The sequence below is a fragment of the Cheilinus undulatus genome, linkage group 19, assembly GCF_018320785.1.
Source record: "Cheilinus undulatus linkage group 19, ASM1832078v1, whole genome shotgun sequence".
In the NCBI taxonomy this organism is placed as follows: domain Eukaryota; kingdom Metazoa; phylum Chordata; class Actinopteri; order Labriformes; family Labridae; genus Cheilinus; species Cheilinus undulatus.
In genome coordinates, this window is record NC_054883.1 from 21,081,516 (window position 1) to 21,105,282 (window position 23,767).

The following is a 23,767-nucleotide window of genomic DNA, read 5'->3' on the forward strand; positions in this document are numbered from 1 at the left end:
GTGTGAGAGAGAGTTGGAGGACAATGCTGGTGGATGTTTGTTGTGTTTTAGTGAAGGTTCAAGGTTAAGTTGTGTTAATCTTCCTGCAGAGTTTTCAACAAAACACACACATGGGTGCATGGGAACAAATACATGGAGACCTCACATTTCATCAGGCTGCAGCAGACATGCTTATTTCAATTTTCTGACCATTTAGTTTTGAAAGGAACAGATTGATTGATTAATTGATTGATTGATTGATTGATTTAGGATTGCTTTTTTTAACTTTTTAATCCAAGATCAATAATAGCTTATATCATAACATAACAAATGATCAGATGTTGAAACTGAGACATTTTACAATTTAATGAAAACTGTTTTATCATTTCAACACATCTCAAAAAAGCAGGGATGGGATGCTTACCGTTTTTTAGCAACCCCTCTTCTTTAAACAACTGTCCGTAAACATCTGGGAAGTGAGGAAGCCAGCTGCTGGAGTTTTGGGTGAGGAATGTTGTCCTATTCTTGTCTGGTGTAGGATTCTAGCACAACAGTCCTGCATCTTCTTTGAAGGATTTTATGATGCTCCAAATGTTTTCTGTATGTGAAAGTCTGGACTGCAGGCAGGCCACTTCAACACCCAAACTCTTCTTTTGTGAAGCCATGCTGTTGTGATGGAGGCCTTACCATCAGAGATGCAGGCTTAAGAACTGTACCATGATAACAAACTGGACGGTCCCTGTCCTCTTTATTCTGCAGGACATGGCAGCCATGATTTCCAAAAACAATTTCAAATTTTGATTCATCTGACCACAGAACAGTTTTCCATTTAGCCTCAGCCCATTTAAATGAGCTTTGACCCAGAGTGTTTCTGGATCATGTTTACATGCTTTCTTTGCATGATGCAGCTTTAACTTGCATTTGTAAGGGCCTGAAAATCTCATAAAGAGGAGCATAGTGTGTGGCATTTGTGTTGACCTTTATGGTGTGTTTAAGTGCATAAGACATGTATTAAATTAATTAAAGTTTCATTCAAGACATTATGCACACAAAGCATACAGTGTAATGCAGAGTGGTGGGGGGGGGGGATAACCCCAGTGAAGGACACAGAGAGAGGGACTCCATATTAAACAGCGTCTGTGACACAATGCTGGCTTTGTCAGGTGGGAGGGGAAGAGGGTGATGCTGGAATGTAAGGGGAGGGGGGTGTCCGTGAGGGACAGAGGGATGGAGAGAGACACAGATGAGGACAGAGGTAACAAGACAAAGCAGATAATCTGACAAAGTAACAGAGTTTGATGCTTTTAAAGCAGTAAATCACATGAGAGAACTGGCTGGGATAGACTAGCCTGGCTGGCCATTGTGATTGACTAATACAATATTTTAAAACTTCTCTCAGTTCATTTTGAATTCCAGTTCTGACTAGGAAAATTTCTCAAGCAAACATAATTTTACAAAGGCAAAGGTTGGCATTGGACACGGGCATTGTGCCCCAAGGGGCCTAAAAGCATCGAGCCCAAGCAATATATATAGTCAGACCCCCTTCACTTTTTTACATTTTGTTATGTTGCAGCCTGATGCTACAGTTCTTTAAACTAATTTTTATCTCATTAAGCTATTTCTCTTGATCATTGCTGAGATGTTTCTACACCATGATTGGAGTCCACCTTTGGTAAATTAAATTGATTGGACATGATGTGGAAATCCACACACCTCTCTGCAGAAGACCTCACAGCTGACAATGGACATCAGAGCAAAAAACAGAGTTCAGAAACAGGATTGTTGCAATGCACAGATCAGCCTACAAAAGCCTACAAAAACATTTCTTCTACACTGGAGTTTGTCAAGAGCACAGTGCCCTCCATAAATCTTAAATGGAAGAAGTTAGACACAGCCAGGACTCTTCCAAAAGCTGGTTGCCCAGTCAAACTCGAAGGGGAAGGACCTTATTAAGAGAGGTGACAAGAACCCAAAGGTTACTCTTACCGAGCTCCAGAGATCCTGTGTGGAGATGGGACATTGCAGCCCTCCATCAATGTGGACTTTATGGCTGTGTGGCAAGGCAGAAAGTTCTCTTCAGTGCATGAGTGGCTGGAGTTTGAGAACAAAAGCAGCTGAAGGACTCTCACAGACTTTAAGAAACAAGATCCTCTGGTCTGATGAAACCAAGATTGAACTCTTTGGCCTCAAATCCAAATATCATGTTTGGAGAAAACCAGGCACTGCTCATCATCAGCTCAATACCATCCCAACAGTGAAGCATGGTGGTGGCAGCATCATGGCATTGGGGTGTTTTTCAGCAGCAGGGACTGGGAGACTGGTCAGGGTTGAGAGAAGCTGAATGGTGCAACGAACATAGATGTCCTTGATGAAAACCTACTCCAGCACTCAGGACCTTTAACTTGGCTGAAGGGTTCACCTTCCAACATGACAGTGACCCTAAGCACACGGACAAGACAACACAGGAGTGGCTTAGGGACAGTTCTGTGAATGTCCTAGAGTGGCCAAATGAAAGGGTCTGAATATTTTCTGAATGCACTGTATGCTTAAACAAGGACAGTATCTTAATCAAGTCATAACTCAGATTTACTATGCATGTAAACGTATTGACTGACCTTACTTCAAGGTTTGCTTAAGGAAAACATTTACACTTTATTTTATGTCCCAGATTGTGCCTTCTGTGACCCAAATCATTAACATCCACAACATTTGGATTGGCCCGAGGTTTGTTTCTGAGTACGAAAACTGCAATAGAAACAGACAGAAGCAATAATGCAGAAGGAACATGAAACAAGGAAGAAGGCAAACCAGATGTTGAGGAAATCGAAGCAGAGAAGGGACTCGACGTGAAATGAGGGATGAAAGCAGAAGTAGGAGAAAATAACAAAGATGAAAAGAAACAGTTTGAGAATGCTGTGACTGTCCTTAAGGTTTTATGAGGCCTTTGTATTTCACAACTTTTCCTTTTTTTTTTTTTTTTACCCCATATTTTCTCTCTTTTCTCCATGTCCAGATGAAGGGAAACTCAGCACTTTAGGGCTCTCAGCTGTAATACAGATGGGATCAAAGGAAGATTTTATGTTCATGCTCCTGATGGTTCATGGGTACTTCTGTTTTTTTTTTTTTTTTTTTTTTTATTATTGTATCGATGACTTGTTTAAGCTGTCATCTCTAAAAACACTTTCAGGCAAAGATTAGATTTACAGTCAAATAGGTTGGTCCTGGATGTTTGGGATGTTTTCCCGATGACTTTCCCTTTAAAGGAGAAGTTTACCTCTGGAAACTTTCCCAATCGTTCCAATCATCCTGTTCCAGGAGTTAGTTTGTAATGAAATGTGTTTACATTCTCATTTTTTACCCCCAGCCTGGATCATATTATTCCATTTAGGTCTCCAAACATCCGAATAAAAAAATCATTGCGCAAGATCGTAAGAGTGGGGCCTGATTTTGTATTTAATGGAACTTCAGTTTGACATGCAAGAGTAAAAAAATCTGTCATATTGAGAACAAAATGTGGTTTAGATCATCGACTGACTAGAAAATAATCCATCGCTGTAAACTGAAGCACAAATGTGACATAATGTTTTGTTAATGTTAGGCAAGAAGCTTTCTGTAGACTAAAAATCACAAACAAACCAAAACCTATCTGACAGATGAAACACAGTTGTCATGGGCTCTAAAAGGGACTAGTCTTTTAGCCTGAATTGTGTTTAGTTTTTGATAAAGTGTTGCAGCTTCTGGTTAAACAGAGACTGCCACAGGTCTGGTCATTTCATCTGCAGACAAGAACAACTGGATGTCTAACCTTGCGCAAGCTCGAATGCTTGCACTGCTATGATGTAATTAACATTGTGATAGGAGCGGGAAAGTCTCCTGCCTTCTCTAAAATGCTTTACCATGTACAATTGAGCAAACATGTTTTTGGCCAGTTCTTACCTCAAACTTGCTAAATTACGATTGTATACCCATCCGGTTCGCTGTTTAGCCTAGCTTCCTTTGGTCCTGATTAAAGGGGCAACACTCACTGAAGTTTCTTGAGGCTTATGCCACTATTATCTTTAAGTACCTTATACAACTAAACTTCAAAAATACCAAAATATCCCTTTAAAAACAAATTAAAATTGCGGTAGTTGACTTGTCCAAAGTTGGGGGAAAAACCCCAGAAAACAGTCAAGCCCCTTCCACACTGAGATGAATTCAGGAGTATACGCGAAAGCTTTTTGTTGTATCGGCATTTTATTCGCACAGAAACAGCGTTTTGGGAGGCAGTAAACGCTACTTTTTGAAACCAGGTGAACAAATCTGAAAACGCTTAGCGTGTGGACAACCAACCGCATCTTTCTTGAAACAATTACGTCATAGCATAGCCCACTTAAGCTGTATGCACGTGTCAAACCAAAACAACAATGGCAGACTAGAGGCTAGTGTTTGTGCTGCAGAAGCTACTGAGCTTATTATGACTTTTACAGCAAAATCTGATGCTACTTTACCAGCACAGAGAATCGCATACACCAGATGTTCTTAAATCCACCGCAGAGAACAGCCAGGAAAGTTTGTGGCAGTTTTCTGTAATCTTTCTTTTGGTGCATTTCTGTGGCAGCATTATAGCGCCACTTACAGGCTTGGCATATATACTACAGCGTTTTCAGTCATTTTCAGTGGTTCTGTGCTTACATGGACATTTCCTGAAATGATCCTGTGTTTACGGAAAACTTTTTTAAAAGTAAACGGAAATATATTGTTTTCATCTCCATGTGAACAAGGCCTCAGAATTCTCCACTGTTGTCATAGGAGTGGTTTCTGAACAGATTGAAGTTGGTTTACAGAATGTAGCTACTATTATCAGTGCTAGCAGTGCCTGCCTTCGGGCGTCTTAGCAGGTTACATCCACATTCTTGTGCTGAATACCCTCAATAAATGCTTCAGTTATATGTGAGTATAAACTGATACAGCCTTTGTAAACTTTATCCCCTTGTTCTGGGCTAAACTCTGCTGTTTCTATGAAATGCTATCGTGCAATCAGGTCACCGTTGTTAAGCTTTGGATTAAAAAGTATTAAAGCACCATCACAGTTGTCCCCCAGCTACACTGGCTACTAGTGCTTACAGTTATGACAGTAACTTTTATCAGTAACGTGAAACATCAGATAGACTGTGACTGTGTAGACTGTGGATATGTTTCATATTCATCTGGGAAACCTACAATAGAAAGCATTTGGGAAGAGCAGGACTTTTCAAAATATTCTCAGAAAGGGATTGGACGAACGTGCTGCCACAGTCATGATGGGCCAATCAGAGCAACAAGACAAAATGAGGTAGTAGACATGCACAGCTCTGATGCTAACCTTTGATACAGTCTGGCGCTGCTGCCGTTTCTGAAACGTGGAGCTTGTTTGTGGCTTAAATTCATGCTGAAGTTTAACGGGAGAAATGCAATGACATTTTCTGTGTTGAAAAGAGGCTTTTGGTCTTGTTATAATAAAGAAATTTGGTCATGGTCTGATTTAAACTGATAGTTTTCTACAGCTATATCCAAGCTTATTGCTACATCTGTGGCAGTCGTTGTATACACCTGCTTAAAGTACCTCTGAATCCCAACTGTAACAATTGCAAGCTTATCCAAAGGCAGGTCAGAAGAACAGCGAAAACATCTTTTCCATTATGAAAAACTTTCAGTGTTGCACTTTGCTGTTTTATTGAAGAAGTGTGGTCCAGTTCAGATAAAACTATCACTACGTTATAGCTACATCTGAGCTAATTGCTACACTGATGGCAACCATTGCTATCAGCCTCTGCCTGTAGCTACCACTGCGTTTTTCTCTAATGATTCTGAACGATCAGAACCTTTTTCAAACGTTGTAGACTGGAGCATTGCAAAGTGGATTTACCTGATGACAGACATGGAGTCTGGACAATCCACCTGTTTTGCAAAGTTGTTTGATCAGGATTGTGGGTCTGAACTGATTACTGTATATAAATGTTTAGTTAAACTGCGGAGCAATTCTGGTACAGACTACAAAGGGATTCATCTTTAATCTTTACAATAGCTAATCACATGCAGCTCTAATTACTAGGAATAATTGAGTAAAACAGGTGAAGACATTGTTGAATGTGGATGATTTAATAGAGCCAAAATAGTACCAAATAGGGAGTTAAATGGAAGCCAAAAAAGCCGATTCTAACGGCTGAACTGAGTCAAATGATCAGAACATTAAAAATAAATAAATAAATACTTGGCAATAATGCCTTTATAATTTGTGGTACATATCCCTCTGCCCTGACTGAATCCATTACTCCTTTATTTACTGTATATTGTCAAGTGTGGTCTTTAAATCTAGGGAATTACATGCAAAGATCTTCAGAACTATCATTCACTTTGTGTGTTTCTCATTTTTCCTGCAAATTCCTGGACGATCCATTCATCTCATTCCTGAGTTCTCTGGTTCAGGCTCTGATAGCATCAGGTTGTGTGAACTGAGATTGTTGAGACCCTTTAAGATACCAGAGCTGAAATCTGGAAATCTAGACGTGGGTTGACACACTTCACTGCCTTGCTTTAACTGGGACGAAACAAGGCTGAAGGCTTGTCTTGACCTGCCTGCTCTGTAGCTCACCAGGTGAAAGACAAAGACCTGGAAGAGTAGGGGGAAACAAGCGGCCTTGTAGTACAGAATTCCATACTATAAGGTGGAATACTGGAGCAAATTGAAGAGTCACAAGGTTTATATATAAAAGAAGGGTATGGTAAGGACTTTGTAATTTGACTCTGACCTCTATTTTCTGTCTGCTTTCTGTAGTGCCTTTACATTGGTCCAGCTGATGTTGCCATCATACTCTGTGTTTGCTTTGTCTACACCAGCCATGAAAAAAAAATCAGTGGAATGTGGCCCTCATATCTCAATGTGATAACAAAAAGAGCTGATGTGTGACTTTATTTGTGGATGTTTGGGCATGCATAGCGGTCGCACGGGTGGCTGAAGTGCAAAGAATAGCAGGGCTGTGTGTGTATGTGTGTGTTCGACGGTAAAAAAGGGTGTCAAAGCAGCAAAGGAAATGACCTCAGAGAGGAAGTTGGCGCTGAATTAGAGGAAGCGGTTTGGAGCTGTGCTAGCTTGTGCTTCCTCTGTTGGAGAAAAGGAAAAGAGGAGATTAAAAGGGAGGAGAAGGAGAAAGGAGTGAAAATGGAAAAGAAAAGCTGGAAAGAAATAGAGAAGCACGCTGAAGAAAGGAAAAGAAATACTGTAAAAACAACGAGACTAATGGTGGAAACAGTGAATGCGTTCACATGGACTTAATTATTCAGATTATTCACTTTTTATAATATTTATATTTAAGCTTTTATGCCTTTGTTGTAGATCAGACTGTGGAATCAGAAACCATAGGGAAAGAGAGTTGGGAATGACATGCGGGAAGGAACAAGGCCAGATTTTAACCTGGACCACCCACTTCAAGGACAACAGCCTCTGAATGGGCATGCTGACGTGACCAGGCTACCAGGACTTCCTCCTCACCCTGGTTTTGATCCTTTTTTAGATATGTCATTTACATGCACACATAAAAAGACAAAGTTTAGGAAATATTGTTTTGTCATGCTGACATGACAAAAAGGACTGGGCCTGACGGACCGGCTGCAAACCGCAGATCTCAGACCCCCTTCTTGCAGACCACCATCGTGAAATTCTGCCTCTGCAGAATGGACATACATGCTAAAACTTTCAAAAAAACCAGATTAAACTTCCAGCTAAGGTAAGGGTTAAGGTTGGAGTCGGGCTATCAAGTGTGAAAAGTCAAAAACCAGACCTGAAAAAACCTGATGAGATATGTTTAATAATGAAACAGTCTGCTTAGAGGAAACAAAGCCTGTCCTCCATATAAACACTCTAACACAGCTAACATAGCTAAGGCTTAAGCTAAAGAAGCTATGGTACCTACGTAGGTAGCGTATGTTACATAGCTGAAATATTTGAGAACAAAGCTATGTCAGCTATGTTTGCTTATGCTATATTTGGCGAACACATCTAAGGCTCATGCTAGCCGAGCTAACCAAGTTTTGCAGTCGACATAGGTAATCTTGTGAAGCTTACATTGCTGAAGCTAAAAAGCTATGTTAGCTCATGCTACACATGGCTCACATAGCTAAGTCTAAAGCCAACTAACCTAACAAATCTATTTTATTTAGGTAGGTAGCATATCTTACATAGCTAACATAACTGAAACTAATAAGCTCTGTTAGATATGTGAGTTCATGAAATGTTGACTAATGTAGGTAGGCTAAAGCTAAAAAAGCTAACCAAGCAATGTTATCTATTTAGGCAACATATTTCATCTAGCTTAGATAGCTGAAGCCAACAATGCTATGTTAGCTACATAAGCTTATACTATATTTTGCTAATGAAGCAAAGCCTATTTAACAAAGCTGACTAACCTATGTTATCTAGGTAAGGAGCATACCTTACATAGCTAACCTAGCAAAACTAACAAAGGTCTGTTAGCTATGTGATTTTATATTACATTTAACTAATGTAGCTAAGGCTGTAGATAACAAAGCTAACCAAGCTATGCCATCTATGTAGCTGACATCTTATGTACTTTACATAGCTGAAGCCAAAAAAGCTATGTTAGCTACATAAGATTATGCTATATTTGGCTAATGTAGCTAAGGCTTAGGCTAACAAAGCTAACTAACCTATGTTATCTAGGTGGGTAGCATATCTTAAATAGCAAAACTAACAAAGGTCTGTTAGCTATTTTAGTTTAAATTGCATTTACTAATGTAGCTAAAGCTAAAGATAACAAAGCTATGTTTTCTTTGAAGGTAAGGTTTCTTATGTAGCCAACATAGCTGAAGCGTACAATGCTACATTAGTTTTATAAGCTTATGCTACATTTGGCTAATTTGGTTTAGGCTAAGTTAATAAAGCTAACAAAGCTGTATAAACAATGAAGGTAATGTCTTATGTAGCTAACATAGCTGAATCTAACAAAACAACATTAGCTACATTCCCTTGTGTTACCTTCGCTGAAGCTCACATAACTATGAAGATATGTTACATAGATGCTATGCTCAGCCTAGCTACATTTAATTTACGTCTCATTGCTAAAGTTTAAGCTAGTTTAGCTGCACTGGCTTATGTATTAACATAAACTATGTAGCTAGCGTAGATTCATTAGCTTTCAAAGCAAAAGTGAGCCACCATTTGTGTAATTACTTCTAATACAGCTCCATACATAATTTAATCTTGGATTAGACCTCTGACCTTTTTTTCTGTTTGATTTATAAAAATGTTGCCTGGTCTGTAATGTTAGCATTGTGGTTATTTCATGAAACTGTCAGACTTTGTTTTTGAATAAAATTGAATTTTAAAAAATCTAAAACATTGTACTACCAACTTTAGTCCCTTTCGTTCTGACAGAGGTGGCGTCCCACAGTAGCCTACTGGTCTGCAAAAAGGGATGTCTGAGATCTGTGGTCTGTAGCCAGACCCCTCCCAAAGAAACATGGGAAAATGTTCAGATCCTACCGAGGAAACATTAGGAGAAGCTGATATAATAACATCATTCACCAAAGGGGTTGGAGAGACTTATACTTTGCCCAGGTGAAACACATGAGGTAATCACAGATGTGTTTTGCCAGTGTGTCACTTGGATGAGACTTCACCTGCACAGGTAGTCAGTGGCTGTCAGAAAAAGGGGTAGGGCAGACTTATACTACAGTATCCTGTCAAAATTTGTTTTCTTGTAATAGTATGTTTATATACCCAAACAGGGTATTTAAAAGAAAAAAAACTGTTCAAAATTGTAATACCCAAGTCCGTGTAAGTGTGAGGTGGATTGTGTATCATTACTGGATTATTACAGGATAACAGAGAGTAAAGGGGAGTAGAATGAGGAGAGAAAAGGGGAGGACAGGAAGGAGATGACAGAAGGTGGAAAAGGAAATGTGGTTAGGGTGGTTTCCCATGTACTGTAATCATGCCTGCTTTGGTGAGAAGCTTTTCACTCATCCATGTGGTGTGTCTGCGTGCACACAAATAGAAGCAGGAGTGTTTTTCCTGGATGGAATTGTAGGGTACTGCAGGGCTCATTTTTGGCACTGGATCTGAGTATGTGTAATCAAACCAACGCGCATTTTTTTGTAGGCAGTTTTGATTGAGTTTACTTTTATCTTGCTGTGTTTTTCATTGCTCTTTATAGTTTATCATTCTCTTTTTTTTAAATACCAGTTCAGTCCTGCCCCACTATTTTGGAAATTTCTCCTGGCTTTGCGCCTTTCTCACCCTTTAAATGTTTTGATTTCTTTGACTCCACTGCCAAGTATTTTAAAGAGGATGCAGAAAACTGAAGATGAGAGAGCCCCTAGAGGCAGAATTAATTATTACACCCTTCAGTGTAAAGCAGTATGTATACGTTTATCACTACATATTTTCTTCCCCATTCCAGATAAAGTCTTGAAATTTAAAAGGTGGCCTGACATTTTCCTGAGTATCCCCTATACATATTTCTCATAGGTAAATATGTCACACAGTGATTTCCTGAGTTTTGAGGCCCAATAATGCACAAGAGTACTTAGATGCAATTGAGAATGCCGTCTAAAACTAAACACAAAATTCTCTTCAGAAGCATTTTTTTGTTCTCTAAACCCACAAAACACATCATGCACACAACCCTTGCACACTGAGTCTGATGTGTTTGTTTTTCTAAACATTGCAAAAAGCAGTGAAGACAATTTTGTGGTTCTCTCACTCCTTGGAAAAAGAATAAGAAAACACTGGGTCCATCTACTCCTGACAGAGCCCTTCATATATTTAGCTTGTTTACACTAGCTCATGCGTCAGGATGCTGCTGTGCCAAGTTGGAGAGAGAGCGTGCATCTTTTCAGTTCAGTCTTTCTTGCTTTCTGTAGTTGTGAGTACCAAATTTGGCCCTACAGTGTCTATAAAAAAGTTTTTGCCCCTTTGGGTGTTTTACTCTTTTATAAATCAATCATGTTCAGTATAGCTAATTTAGCTTTTTGTCAGAAAAAAAATAAGACAAAAACTCTTTAATATCAAAGTGAAAACAAATTTCTACAAAGTAATGTCAATTAAACAAAAATATTTGATATAAAATAAGCGACTGCATAAATATTCACCCCCCTTTAAACTGACTGGTCTAATTCAATAGACGTACAAGTAGTCTCACAGCTAGCACAATAGGGATCAACTGAGTGCAGTGAATTCCTGGCTACCATTACACCACGAAGACAAAAGAACACTCCAAACAACTCAGAGAAGAGGTTATTGAAAAGCACAAGTCAAGGTATGAATACAAAAGAAATCATTCCAGGGCACAAAACATCAGTCAAAACTTTATGGGAGAGTGGCAAAGAGAAAACCACAGTTGAAGAAAACTCAGAGTAAATCTTTGCTAGATTTCGCCAAAAGGCACATGGGAGACTCCATGGTCAAGTGGAAGAATGTTTTTTGGCCTGATGAGACTACAATGGGGCTTTTTGGCCATCAGACAAGACGCCATGTTTGGCGGATGCAGCAAAACATTGGAAAATTCTGCAAGACTTTTTCAGTCTTTTTCAGTCTGCAAGAAAAATAAAATCTTACACTAGCAGAATTCAACCCAAAGCATTCATACTTGTAGATGTGACCCTTTTAACCATGCCAGGTGAAGAACATTCACCTGAATAATCAAGCAAAGGAACAAATTAATACAAAACAAAATAGCAGCTCCAGTAAAAACAAAAGGTAAAACAGCTCACTTACCAGGACTTGGTATCTCTATAGTCTGTGCTGCTGAAGCCACTGACAATACAAATGAATGGGTGTGATTTAGCCACAACCTAAGAGACTAGTAGTGCCTCTTTAACAGCTTTTCTCTCTCTCTCATTTTGTCATAAATATGCTTTTCATTGATACAGTGATATTCTATTTTGCAAACTAATCTTGTAGGGTAATTGTTCATGATAGTTGGAAATCCCTCACTCCAAGTGAGGTTGCACTAAGCCAGTGGTTCGCAAAGAGGGCCATGGCCCCCCCAGGGGTGCGCAGGGTCATGAGAGGGGGAGTCGCAGCAAGGCAAGGCCAAGTAACACCAGCTCATGACTTCAGCACTACAAAAGAGGAGCTGTTGATTGATGTCACCTCAGATTCAACAATGTTATTGCAGTTCAAGTCTAAGACATTGTCTGCATTTTGGATTGGTATGGAAAAGGAATACCCACTGCTAGGTTTGGGAGCCTTGGCCACACTCTTTCCTTTTGCAACATCCTACCTGTGTGAGATAGTTTTTTTTTCTGCTGTTGCCTCAGTTAAGACCAAAAAGAGAAAATCAAAGCTGGAATTGAAAATGGACTGAGAGTGGCAGTCTTACAGCTGCACCCAAAACTCAAGAAGATCTTTAGCATCAACTAAGCCCACAGTATTCACTGAAATTATTGCAGTACTAGGTGTATACATCTTAAACTTGTTCATTAAGTTTTACATCTCAAGGAAATGTTCTTCTTTAGAGAGTCTGATTTTTAAAACTCAAAATGTTTAGGTTTGATGTTGTAGTAAATCCTCAGAAAGAAAAAATTTGTTTACAAAAATTGTGAATGACTGTGTGTTTGTCATACATTTACATGCTTTTCACTTGAAAGGAAAGTTTTTAGAGTCTTCATAGAAAGGGCTTATTCATCTGAGATGCATGACCTGGTTATGACACTCATTAGGATTGTGACCCATTTTTAAGCCATTTTTTGGATGTCTGATGTAACGGGAAAGATAGTATTCAAAAGAATATTTATCAAATAGCACAAGCACATTTAAAGCACCGGGCAGTGTGATGATAGACCATAGCCAACAAGTTGTGGGAAGTCTGTTTTCATGGAACATTTCTTCTAGTTCTCTTCACTGAAACCAGCCTGTGTGTGCATCATGTGTGTTTCCTCTTAAGTGGTATTTTCCCAATGGAGCGCTTTCACACGAGGAGTTCCTCTCATGTGGCAGCAGCTGGACAGGCAGAGAGCACTTGTGTTTTTTTCTTTGTGTGTGTCTAAGTGACTGTTATTGGTACAGATGTGCAAATATTCTTGAGAAGCTTGTATATTTATAAAAGGATCTGGCCACATTTACCTTTAGTGAGGTTCCGATCTGTCTGTGATTAGATAAATAAAACTGTAACACTCTCATTCAAAAATTGATGAAGCAATGATATGCATTTGAATAACATTATCTAGAGCTTTAAGTCTGTGTCTGAACTGTTTCCTAACTATGTTCTCCATATTTTACTGCAGGAGTCTGAGATGATGTTCCAGCCAGAGTCCGATCAAGTGTCACCACTTGAACCCAAGGTCAGAGAACAAAAACACTCTCACATTTTTATTTTACAACTCAATGTAAATTGTTGTATTTTAAACCCTCTATTTAAATGATGACATTTTAGGATGTGTATCTATACAGATGTAATAGGGATGTCTGGGTAGGGCTAAGTGGTGGAGAAAAGGGCCAAAGGGATTGAGTCTAACCCTCAAATTCCACATACTCTGTCTGCACAGTGATCCACACATGAAGCGCACTCTGGAGGAAATCGATCTAATGTGTAAAATTTCCAGGTTGATGCGCCAGCACCCTCATAACACAGGAGTTGATTGGTTGAGTAGTGTGTGACCACTGCCAAAGACAGGAAAGGCTGTGTCATTTAAAACACACTGAAAGGCATTGAAAGCAGTCCTGTTTGGAAGGAAAACAGGTTATTACTTGAGTATTCATGGTAGGCCTAGCAGCAGAGAGAAAATACAAAATAAGCATCCATCATCATCAATTATAAGCTGCCTCTGTATTGATCCACATCTTTATTATGATGCATCATGGAAAAGATTATTTGAACACCCCTATGTTGCTGGAATGGAATGATCCTTGTTTCATAAGCAGACTTTACATTTTCTAGTCTTACAGAAATGAAAAATGTTCTGATTATAAATCAGGTATGTGTGAAACTGACCTTTTCACCCCGACTGCTGTTTCTAGTCTCCACCTCTGGACCTGATCGACACAGGGAAGGGGCTGAAGGTGCAGACAGCTACACCTCATCTGGTGAGCCTGGGCAGCGGGAGGCTGAGTGTGGCGATCACCCTGCTGCCCCTAAAAGAAGGTAACACACTCACATACACACACACTTGCAGCATTCTACCATGGCTTAGGATTACAAGGTCATACAGTGAACATCCATCTTCCCACCCCTGCTCAAATACCAGAAGCATAGAGAATTCACAAGTCATGAAAAACAGCCGCCTGTGGAGATTGAAGACCTTTCCAGTCCTTTACTCTCCTCCCTCTTTATTGCTCTTTCATATTTCTTCTCCATTTCTCCCTCCTCTACCACCCACCCTTCACACGTTCATAACAGCATAATTTTCATGGTCACCTGAGAGGTGTTATTGGAGAAAGTGACACTGTTTGGGAGGTTACAATAAGGTCACAGCATGAGCCAACACTTCTTCCCTCCTTAAGATCCCTTTAGACTAAAAGCACATATTTAGATACTTTATCCACAGCCCAGGACTTTTTTTATTGCTGTTAAAATTACCCCACTTGTTGTTTATGGCACAGGCTAAACCCACAGTTTACTCTGCCAAAATTAGGACAACCCTGTGCAGACAGACTTCAACCCAAACAGCTATAAAACAGAGATGACTCAAACTGCAGAGATTTATGAGTCCCAACAATAAACTGAGGAAAATATTGGAGGAACCCTGAGTGATGTCAGCCTTTTGTTTTCTGAAGGGGACTCCTGAGTGTAATCCACTGTGGCTTCCATATTAAAAACGCTGTCTGAAACATACAAGTAGGGATTGTACACAGTGTATGTAGAAATTGTCTGATAATTGCAGCATCAGAGTTGAGAAGTACTAACTTTCCTCCATTCTCATTGATTCCTAACAGCTGGCCCCCATCAAGCATTAGGGATCACATGATTGTCAACCATCTAATGGGACAAGAAGAGTAGTCCAGTTAAATTTCCTAATTGTAGCTTACTACATTACTACATTACCATGTGTGCAAATGTACTGACAGATAGTTAACACAAGTAAACATTAGATGGCCTTAGTACAGACATGATAACAAGAAACTTACACTCTAAAAAGTAAGTTGTAGTAACACTTAAAAAAAGTGTTTCAACTGGTAGCAAGCAATTGAAACCTCCATATAGATAGATGTATTCATGACAATGCATATAAAACACTAGAAAAGCACTCGGAGAGCGCAGACCTCCACCATTAGCCCTATCTCCCAATAGTACAGAATCCTTTAAAAAATTCCTGGATCCAGTCGGTGATCTGGATCTCTCCCAAAATTTATTCAGTTCTTCCTTGTGCCATTTCTGGCATTTCCTGAAAATTTCATCAAATCCGTCCACAACTTTTTGAGTTATGTTGCTAACAAACAAACTAACAAACTAACAAACCCTGCTGATCACATAACCTCCTTGGCGGAGGTAACAATAAAGTTAGTTCAAAACAGCTGATTCATAGTAGCATGAATCTGAATGAGGGTGCAAGAAGCTTTATGCTCTAAAGGAGGAGGCTGGGGTGGTGGAGGTTGAGCTCTGCCAGCAGAAGCAGCATGGTGCATCAGCAATGATGAAGCAGGGATCAGTGAGAAGTACGCCATATTTAAATACCACTGTGATAAGAGAGAGAGCTGTGATTGGCTGTGGGAGCTGGGTGGTGATAATTGGGCTGGGTGTCTGACTACATGTCCTGCATGACCTAACACCAAGCTTCATTAACTAGTTGAATGATGTTAAATTGAGCTGAAAATTGTTAACATGAGCTAAATGAACTGAATTCAGTAGCTTGTTATCTAATTCATATCAAGGCATTTTTTCAAGTCGCTGTATATAACCCCAATTCCCAACAAGTTGGGGCACTGAGTAAAATTAAAATAAAAACAGAATGCAATGACTAGCAAATCTCATTAATGCATATTTTATTCACAATAGAGCCACGTTTACCATTGTGTAGCATCCTCTTCTCTTTTGACAGCAGTCTATAAATGTCTGGAAAATGAGGGGACATGTTGCTGGAGTTTTGGGAGAGGAATGTTGTCCCATTCTTGTCTGATGTAAGATTCTGGCTGATCAACAGTCCTGGGTTATCTATGCCAGATTATTTGTTGTATGATTCACCAAATGTTTCCTATTGTACTCTTCAACTTTGAAGCCATGCTGTTGTGATGGATGTGGTTTAGCATTGTCTTGCTAAAATATGCAAGGTCTTTCCTGAAAAAGGAGTTGTCTAGGAGCATATGTTGCTTTAAGACCTCTATCTACTTTCAGCATTGACAGTGCCTTTCTAGATATAAAAAGCTGTCCACTAATGCAACTCCATACCATCAGAGATGCAGGCTTTTGACCTGTGCACTGATAACAAGCTGGGTGGTCTCTCTCCTCTTTAGTCTGCAGGACAATGGGTGTATGTTTCCTAAAAACATCAAATTTTGATTCATCTGACCACAGAACAGTTTTCCATTTTGCCTCAGTCCATTTTGCAAAATGCTCCTCCAGGTGTTTTTCATTAGTACCAGTTACTTTTGTATCCTTTTGTTGCCCTGTCCCTACTTTTTTTGTGATGTGCTGCTGCCATCAAATTTAAGTTGAGCCAGTATTTTTCATCAAATGGCAAAATGTCTCAGTTTCAACTTCTCATATGTTGTTTATGTTCTACTGTGAATAAAATATGCTTTAAAAAGATTTGCAAATTGTTACATTCTGTTTATTATTTACACTTTACACAGTGTCCCAACTTTTTTGATATTTGGGTTGCACATGAGGCTCATTGTGTAGGCACATATACTGAACACACACAGAAAGAGGATGATAATGGTGGTGCTTTTAGGAGTTATTTTTAGTCACTCTATCATCGGCCATCCACAGGTGTCCTGCTCTCTTCATCCCCTAATCACCTCCCCCGTCACTCTCTCTCTCGCACATATAAAAACACACTAACACACACTCTAACACACACTCATTCATGAGATCAGCAAGCCACAGGTGCCAGGACCTAATTACTTTTCCAGTTAGTTAGCCAAACACATCAGCGAGAAGAGATGTACAACATGATAAATGCAGAAACTTTGCTTTTAGAAGTGATAAAATATGTGTAAAAACACATTGACATTGTTTTAAATTCAGCTAAAGATAAGAGAGTGTCTGTTCATGATTGCAGCTCAAAAACACACTGGGTTGGCTTGTCTTGCATGGATCACAAAGCGTTCTTTATGTCCCAAATCAGAAAGACACTTTTTGTTTCTCCATCTCTCTCATGAGAACTCTGCAGTGAAATATTGCATTAGCTTGAAAATAGATTTATTCATTAAATAAGTGGAATAAGAAAGCCAAAACATCAGACCGATGCCTATGATCTTGTTGGTTTCTCTTTTACAAAGACTGTGGTAACAGTAAAGTTGGCACTGTGATAAGTCACATTATACTTCTTTTTTTCCTTTTTTCTGTTTTACATAAGCCTCACCACATTACCGCACACTTTCACAATCTCTCAGGACGCTGTGTCCTCCCTTCTATTTCAGTGAGGAATGTCCACAGTGTGAAGGAGGGTCTGTTTTCTCTGAAGCATTCTTGAAGGAACGATAAAAAGTTTGAAATATGGATCACGAAGTTCCAAAACACACATATTCCTGAGACTATTGGACAAGATGTTGTTCCGAGGTTATCATGGAGATTTTAGCTCTGCATCATTTTTGCTAGGTATAATCACATTTGGTGTTATTACTGTTTCTAAACTATTTGCAAATTCATTAATGGATCTGCAGATGCCTACACAGATCCACAGATGTCAGCTAATCATTCAGCACTCCTATCAAAGATGTCAACATTTAAACTCTTAGTTAATGTATCTAACTGGATCCAGTCTTATCTACTCACCACTCCCAGTATCTGCAGATAAATGACTGTACATCATCTTTAAAAGCCTGCGTTATGAGAGTACCACAGGGTTCCATCGTAGGACTCCTGTTGTTAAGCGCATGCACTGATGACCTCCCATCAGTGTGTGAATATGTGGCTGTGTGTGTGATTGTTTATTATCGTCATCCCTGTCCAGGGACTACAGATTATCTAGTAAGCTAAATCTAGGGCAAAACCCTTTTTTCTCTTTATGAGACTAATGGTCTTTTATGCATTGATACAAATAAACTCAACAAACTAAATTTAAAAAAAACTACATCCAGGAATGCATATGCAGATCCTCAAAAAGATCCAAAAGTACCCCATCCACAATTGTGTACACAAATTGGAATAAATCCAAAAATACATAGACAATGCTCATCTCCAAATGTTAGACAGCTATGTAACTCAAACTAGAAAGGTTCAAAATGACTAAAGTGTGACTAATTTAAGGAAGAATTTAATCTAAAGACTAAGAATACGTTGAAAATAGCAGCCAAAATTAAAGGTCACATATTACCAGTAACATTTAGTAACATTTAAAGCTACAGCCACAGAAACAGTTCGTTCTGAGCAGGGCTGAAACAGAGGGTTGTTTAGACATGAAAAAAATCCAATACCGGTGTGTTTTATCAGCAACAAATTTCATAGGCATTTTCTGGGGACCTCTGAGACCAATATAAACTTATCTTAAAGGGGCAAAATATGTGACCTTTAACACTGAATATTTAAGACTCTTCATTCAAAATAACAGGTGACCCTGAGAATAAACTAGCATTACAACCCCCAACATGATTTTGATTAGATCTTGTTTTGGGGATGCTTCATGGCAGGAGTGTTACAAAAGACACATGTAAACAGACACGCGACGATTTGTGGATTTGTTTGCACATTTGCAAATACTTTCGCAATAATAAAAGCTCCACATGCTTCTTTGTGTTTCAGGAGTGACCCGAATAGGCCGAGAAGATGCCCCAGTCCCTCAAGACATCACTGTCCAGGGGCCTGGCATTGAGGCAGAGCACTGTCTCATTTATAACGAAGGTTGGTGTCAGATCACTATGAAATGATTTTATCAGACATCTAAATAAATAGTCATCTATGTTTCTATAGACTTGTAAGCGATAAATAGATGTCTCTGAATTAACAAGGCTTTTAAGTGTAGTGTAGCATTTTTATAATATTCACAAACTGTCAACCCTCGTTTGAGTTATTTTTGAAACAATGTTGACAGGTTTTTAGTTTGTTATTTGTTAGAAGAAGAAAAAAACATCAAGCTGTAATTCTTTCAGCACATTGTCAAAGGCAGAGATCTTTAAAGAGACCAGGAGAAGCAGAGAGATAAATCACACTGTGGTACATTCATTTTAATTACTGTGCTAAGCCTTCAGACCAACTATAGGAATAGCATGGCTTTATGTGTATGTTATGATTAAAATGGCTACCGTAGTTAGAATATTCTTTTGAGTGTATAATGATTTATGATTGTGAATTTTAAAAGTGAATACACTGGACTGAATGTTCCTTGCACTTACTTATTATGGTCTGAAAACAGGAGGGGTTGTTACCCTGGACCCCTGTGGTCACCTCTGCAGTCTGGATGGAGTCCAGGTCACTGTGCCTACACCTCTGACACAAGGTAGGATGTAAACACTGGCCTAAGATTTATCATGCACCTTTTTTCTTAATATTAAGCCTACAGCTTTGAAAATCACGAGACTCGTTTCACTTTAATGAGTGGAGCCTGGTGCATTTTTCTTCAGGGATGGAGCCATAGTAAAATCCTAATTTACTGTACAGAACTGTGCAGAACTTTTAGGCATGTTTGGGCCAAAAACTGGCTGAAATAAGGCAATGTGGCAAGTAAGCTGCCTGAGGGCCCCATCGGGTGAGGACTGACACAACCCCTGCCATGCTCTGAATGTCCTTGCATGTTACCAGGTGCATCGAAAAATAATCTATTGAAAAATAAAAAAGTCCACACCTTTGGGGGAAGTAAAGGGTGTATGTGGCACAAGTAAGCACAGCCTAGGGTGGCAGGAAGGGTTGCCATGACCCCCTTGTGGTGCTGTGGATGTCTCAAGGGCCTGAAAATCTCCAGGGAAGTCTGGGTGTATTACCAGGGGTGAAACGGCCTGGATAAAACAGATGCTGTCAAGCTTGACCTCGGCTGTCGAGTGATACATGTGTGTGTCAATGTGTCGCTCTGCATGGCAAGGCTTTCATTTCAGTTTTTCTCAGAGAGTAGCACCATTCATCTGGTGAGTCCCAATAGTTCTGTATGTAAAATACTGTGTCTTTACTTGTGCACGCTTCAGCTGTGAAAAATGAACACATTTTAATGTGTTTTTCTCACACTTAAGGGGCATAAAGTTGGTTAATGGCTGCATGGTGGTTAGCACTGTTGCTTACAGCAAGAAGATTCCTGGTTTGATCCTGTTTAGACAGAGCCCTCCTGTGTGGAGTTTGCATGCTCTCCCTGGTGCATACATCAGTTCTCTCCGGTTTGCTTCCTCCCACAGTCCAAAGGCATGCTTGTTAGGCTGACTGGGGATGCTAGGAAGCTCATATGTGTGGGTCTGACTGCTTGTGTGGCTCTTTATATCAGCCCTGGGGTTGACTGGCGACCAGTCTAGACCTCGTCTCTACAGCTAGGATTGGAATCCAGCGGGGGTGTAGATAATAGATGACAGAGATTTTCTGAAATAACAACTTCATGATGTAATTCATAAAAAGTAAAAAGTCAAGCTTTGTGAATGGAGTTTGGTTCAGTCATTTCTGATGTGTTTCAGGTGAGGGAATCTAACCACTGATTGGTTAAGTAGATTTGTGGCTCAAGTTGAAATGTATGATCAAGATTAGATAGTTTGCTGTACTTTGATGCAGCATCTGTTTACAGAGACAAATCAATCTTAAGAATACAGTTGATGGGAGCTGGTTTGTCAGCGCAGACAAAGCTCTGCCTGTTTCTTGTTGTCGACTTACTTGACCTGGCATGCCAGATAGACTAGTTCATATATAAATATATTTCACATTCAAGTGTTTGGGAAGGGCAGGACTTTTTAGAAAATTCTTGGTAGGTAATTGGACCGCTCTGGCCGTCACATTTATTATAGACCAATCAGAGCGAGGAGACAAAATGAGAGAGTCGACGTGTGCAGGTCTAGCACTAACCAGAGTTGAACAGGCTAGTGCTGCCATAGTTTACGATTGGTGGAGCTTCTTGGTGAATAAAATTCATACAGAGGACAGACAGGAGACGTGCAAAAACGTCATCACTGGCAAGACAAGCTTTTGGCGTGGCTCTTCACTCTTGTTTTCATAAAAAAAATGTGGTTCAGCTCTGGTGAACAGCTGCTATACTACAGCTGCATCCAAGCTAATAGCTACAATGGCAGTAGCAATTGTACACGCTGGCAAATTCCACCCATAAAAATGACAAACTCTTAAATAAGCAGGTTGGGAGGATAGTGAAAAACATCTTTTGTCATGAAAAGCTTTTAGTGTAGCTCTGCACTGCACTAGCAGCCATTGTACACACTGGCTCACACTACAACTTATCCTCACCCTTGTAATGATCTCAAACTCATACCAAATCAGCTCAGCAGAGGAGTGAAAACATCTTTCTATCATGAGATTTCTGTTATGCTCTTTGTTCTTGCAATAATTAAGTAATAATATTTTTAAAATTATTTATTGAAAGTTTTTCACAGTGGACATTTTTGTCCTGAATGGATTAGGCTGCAAAAAAATGAATGATACCAGAGAGTCAATGCCAGTTCACATTACATCTTTTCAATGAATTTTATTCAATTTGACCTCACAGTTATTCAATGTTTTATAGATTTGGCATTTCTATATGGACCTACATACCTTGCTTTTATTTATCTAATTTTAATTGTGGTGATTTTGAGGGACTAGATCTCAGGAGATGGTCCATTCTGATGCTATTTTAAACTCTTTTCAACTTATTTCATCCTACATACTCATATGAATTTTTTGATGTGCATAGTTTGCCTGTGCTTTAAGGCCATTTGTTACCTGAGGCCCCAGGCAATCACCTACCTCTGCCTGATGGTAAAATCACCTCTGGATGTGGAAAGTAATGTAATGAGCAGCAGCCACTGACTTTAACTCATATACAAGCATTGAAATGTTGCCACCTACTGGACAACAAAAGAGGTTAAGCTCAACGCTTAATTGCATGGAGTCAGAAAACTTTGTGTATTTCATAACCCCAGTGTGAGAGAGTGAAGGGAGAGAAGAGAGAGGTTTCTTGGTGGTTTGGCTGACTTGCATTCCTTTCAGTGCATGTATGACTCATATGGGCACAGTTAGTATTGTGCTGATGTTTTGCATGGAAACAGTGGAGTGTACAGTATGTTTACGTGAGCATTTGTGTGTATTTTCACATGAATGTATGCACTAATGTGTGCATAAGCATTTCAGCATGCTTGTGTTTTGAATGATGCAGTGCATATGTGCTTGTGCCCTCGGTTTGGCTTAATTTGTTGTGGTTTGGAACAGCTAGCTGCTACAATGAGTCACAGCTTCCAGCAAATGTGGAGTGTACACTTCTCTTCTAACTCTGTTACAGTATACGCTGCAGAATACCCACAGATAAATAGAAAATCATCCAAAATACAGGCCTAATCCTTCCCTTATCTGTCGGTCCACTCATCTCCACGTGCCAGTGTCTGTTTTTCGTCTGCTGGTATCTTGATCTGTTTATCTTCTGTCTGTTTTCTATTTTTTCTCCTTTTTTCTGGGTTTTCTCAGCTGCAAAGCTCTCACCAGCTGTAATAATTTCCACTTGGTTTTCCTTCCTTTTCCTCTCCTTGTGTTATTTAATAAAACATGCAGTACATTGGCTTTTCCTCCATCATGTGTCAATCCTTTCTGCGTGCGCTCTTCTTCTTTCATTGTGTCCTGTGTGGCCCAGCCATTTGAAGTTAAATATTGACAGGCCTATTTATTTTCCCACTGTGCTTTGCCGATTCAAATATTGACAACAGTTTGGTGAGCCTACACACACACACACACACACACACACACCCCCACACAAGGCCACGGCATTGTGAAGCAGCAGGGGTGGAGAAAGGGACTGAAAGAGAAAAGGGTTAAAAAAAAAAGTCAAAAGGGCACGGTTTGGAAAATTATGGAGAGAGAGGGAATAACTCTCAGGAATAGCCAGTGGCCTCGAATGCTCTGGGCTGAGTTAGTCTAACCACACACACACAAACACACATGACACATACACAGTTTGGGGCAGTAGTCTGGAGATGATTAGCTGTGTTTAGGAAGTGATCTGTTCTGTATTTGGGACTTTGGAGCCTGACCTGAAATCACTTCAACTTCACTCATTACTCAGTGGAGCAGCTGGAAGTCACAGTTCAACATGATGACACAAACTTTTATAGTTACTGTTTGTAGGGATGCACAATATTGGACTTTTGCAGATACATTGTTAATTTAGTCAACCCAAGCTATGACTAAGAATATTCGGCTACTACCATTTTTTCTTAAAGGGAAAACCCAGACTTGCTATAAAAAGAGCTTTGTAATAAAAACTCTAAGATATTTATTCATCGAGCATATAATTGGTAAAAACGCAAACAGAGCTGAGAGAGCATTCTTCAAGGTTTGTCAGTTTTTTTCTTCAGTGTATTTTAAAGTAAAGCATCCGTAGTGCAATAACATTAGTGTGGCATTAGCCTCCAGAGATTTCAGTGGGCATTGCCCCTTTGAGAAGGACTCTCTCGTCATACTACTTGGAAAGCTGGGCTATGCAGTGCTTCAGACAGGTACAGTTGTGCCATGCAATTTAGCAAGTGTAAGATAAAAATGGGCCA

The 23,767-nt window shown here is 39.6% G+C and overlaps 1 protein-coding gene across 4 annotated transcripts in view; it reads left to right on the plus strand.

The window, feature by feature from the left end:
- Nucleotides 1-23,767, plus strand: part of phldb2b (pleckstrin homology-like domain, family B, member 2b) — an 83,572-nt gene that overhangs the window by 5,740 nt on the left and 54,065 nt on the right. For all 4 annotated transcript variants that reach the window (XM_041813825.1, XM_041813827.1, XM_041813826.1 and 1 more), the window contains exons 2-5: nucleotides 13,246-13,302; nucleotides 13,979-14,102; nucleotides 18,861-18,959; nucleotides 19,471-19,554. In XM_041813825.1, coding sequence (XP_041669759.1) covers nucleotides 13,246-13,302; nucleotides 13,979-14,102; nucleotides 18,861-18,959; nucleotides 19,471-19,554 — 364 coding nt within the window. The remainder of the gene's footprint in view (nucleotides 1-13,245; nucleotides 13,303-13,978; nucleotides 14,103-18,860; nucleotides 18,960-19,470; nucleotides 19,555-23,767) is intronic.